Here is a 2,890-nt window from a genome sequence, read left to right on the forward strand (position 1 = left end):
TATCTTTATCCACTGCCTTTATAACGTGGACCACACTATAGCTGAATAATAGATAACCATGTCCTACAGCTAAAATACAAATTTTCCATTGCAATAACTTCTCAAGGCTTCCCCAAGCAATCAAATCAATATTTTGGATCATATTGTTATATTGTTAAACAAGCCCGTGAGGGGTTGCTAGTCCTCCATCGGGCGCCTCCCCAGGTGGTGGATAGGGGAATGGCTCCCAGATATGGGAGGTACCAGTGAAATAGCCGGGGTGGACCAAAACTAGCAAACCAGTCAACAACCTCGAAGGCGGATGAGGAGAAATCCCAATGGCGGAGAGGGTGGAAGAGCCTAGGGAGTAAACCCGAATCAAATCCAGGGTAGGTTACACTCTGTAAGCTGCAGTGAAAGCAAGTGCCTAGGAGAGGGCAACTCCAGAAAAACGACCCTGGTCCTCCAGGTTGGGGGTTGAGCAATGGGCCAACAACCCATTCTTGTAAAAAATCTGAAGTTATGAAAACCTACACAAGCCTTGGAACATGGTTCGGAAATACCGGATTAAATATGGCTCGCAAAAAATGAAAATGGGAATGGATTGGAAACTAGCATCTTGGAATGTGCGTACATTGTTCAGACCTGGTGCTCTGAATGGCCTGACAGATCAATTAAAAAAGTACAGGGTGGATGTGGCTGTGCTTCAGGAGGTAATATGGAGAGGATCCCACATTTTGAAGACCAAGGACTACACCATACTATGCAGTGGAAATAACACTAACACCTTTGGAACTGCATTTGTGGTGCACAATAACTTACTAGGACAGCTTATAGACTTCAAGGATATTGATGAGAGATTGTGCTCAATAAGGATAAGAGGTAGATTCTTCACAATCACACTGATCTCCACTCATGCTCCAATGGAGGAAAGTGATGAGGATGCTAAGGATGCTTTCTATGATAGGCTTGAGCAACTTTAACATGAGGCCCCTGCTCATGATGTGAAAATTATTCTGGGTGACATGAATGCCAAGGTAGGAAGGGAAGAATGCTATAGACCAGCAATAGGCAAGGAGAGTTTACATGAGGAGTCAAATGATAATGGTACATGACTTATCGACTTTGCAATCAGCAACAGAATGACTATTGCAAGCACCTGCTTCCCTCATAAAAATATACATAAGGCAACATGGAAGTCACCTGATGGTCATACACTGAACCAGATTGACCATGTTCTCATAGATAGATGGCATGCTTCAGATATAATAGATGTAAAAGCCTTTAACCTAGCTCCGCAGTGCAGGCTGGATGCTTGTCTGACTCGGACTAGAAGCTGAGACAGCAAATAATAGCAGCGTTGGTGGGAATGCGAGCGGCCGCAGTAACGTCTTCCACCCAGCAATGGTCGGCGTAGTTCTGCCTAGCGGACAGACGAAAGATCAATCCAGTAGGTTATTTGATCCCTCCAGCCAGGCTCAGCCAAGCAGCCGAAACAATAGAACAATGGAGTGGCGGTCTTATTTGCGTTCATCAGCAGTTTTCTTTCTCACGACTATTTTGATTTTTGTGTTACCAATAAACTCCAGTCACCAGTAAAAAGTTTCCAGAAACGTGGTGTACTACCATATTAATGACTTTTCATGATGATTTTTAATTATTTAAAAACATTTTTGACATTCTGAGCCTTCAGGCTAAACTTGGGGTCGCTGAGAAAGAATCTGCAATCAGAATTTCTCTATCACGAAAAATAACGAAAAAACCCAGCTGTTGATCTTTCGGCAACCGTTAACAGTCATCCTGCAATGTGGCCGAAATACCTCCAAGCCAGACACCCATCTCAAATGACAACAACGCCAAGCTGTGAGAAACCATCCTGCACTGTGGCACTAGGTTTAGAGGGCAGATGTGGACTCTGACCACTACCTGGTGATGGCAACATGCAAGCAGGCAGAGAATATTACTAGTGCATTCAATAAAAAACCCAAGAGTGACAAAATTTGACACAGATAAATTGAAGACAAGGGAAATTGCTGTGCAATATGAAGAGAAAGTAAAGCATCTATTAGCACCTGGAGAGACAGAGGGAGTCAATGATGTGGAGCGTGATTGGGAAATATTGAAAGGGACTTTGACAAGAGCAGCAGAGGAAACATTAGGCAACATGCGACCTGTTTGGAGGGGAGAATGGTTTGACCAAGAATGCAGAGAAGCAATAAGCATGAGAAATGAAGCAAGGCAGAGGGCACTGCAAAGAGTGACCAGGAATACCAGAGAGGCGTTTGTAAGAGCCAGGACTCTGGCAGCAAACATATGTAGAGAGAAGAAACGAGCTTGGGAAAGGAGGAAGATTGAAAAGATACAGGAACAAGCCACAAACAGAAGAATAAGGGAGATGTACAGCTTGGTAAGAGAAGAAAAGAAGGGTTTCCAAGCTAGAGCAGTACTGATAAGAGACAAACATGGAATTCTGGCTGGGGACCCAGCTGCGGTTCTGGATCGATGGGCAGAATATTTTGAGAATTTGTTGAATCCCATCGGTGAGAGAGGTGGGTCCAGATTTTTGGAAGACCAACATACAATTGCAGACCGGGAACCGGGGCTTGAAGAAGTCAGTGAAGCCTTGCAGGAGCTGAAGAACAATAGAGCACCAGGCAGTGATAACATTACAGCTGAACTGTTGAAGCATGGATGAGAGCTGGTTTTGAGAAAGGTGCATGCCCTGGTCTGTAAAGTGTGGAGGGAAGAGAAAATGCCGGATGACTGGAAAATGGCACTCCTTTGCCCAATACATAAAAAAGACTCCAAGTTGGAATGTGCTAATTACCATGGTATTGCTCTGTTAAATGTAGCTTACAAGGTCTTTGCAAAGGTGTTAGCAAAGAGGTTGGCACCTTATGCTGAAAATGCT

The 2,890-nt window shown here is 44.1% G+C and overlaps 1 protein-coding gene across 1 annotated transcript; it reads left to right on the plus strand.

Annotated features, from left to right (window-relative positions):
* Positions 1–572: 572 nt before the first annotated feature.
* Positions 573–962, plus strand: LOC120354728. Its single transcript, XM_039442172.1, has one exon. The coding sequence runs from the start codon at positions 573–575 to the stop codon at positions 960–962; it is 390 nt and encodes a 129-aa protein (XP_039298106.1).
* The last annotated feature ends 1,928 nt before the right edge of the window (positions 963–2,890 follow it).

The sequence above is a fragment of the Nilaparvata lugens genome, chromosome X, assembly GCF_014356525.2.
Source record: "Nilaparvata lugens isolate BPH chromosome X, ASM1435652v1, whole genome shotgun sequence".
Classification (NCBI taxonomy): Eukaryota; Metazoa; Arthropoda; class Insecta; order Hemiptera; family Delphacidae; genus Nilaparvata; species Nilaparvata lugens.

Excerpts from the sequence above, each read along its gene's own strand:
- LOC120354728 (XM_039442172.1), top strand. The coding sequence starts at position 573 with ATGGGAATGGATTGGAAACTAGCATCTTGGAATGTGCGTACATTGTTC.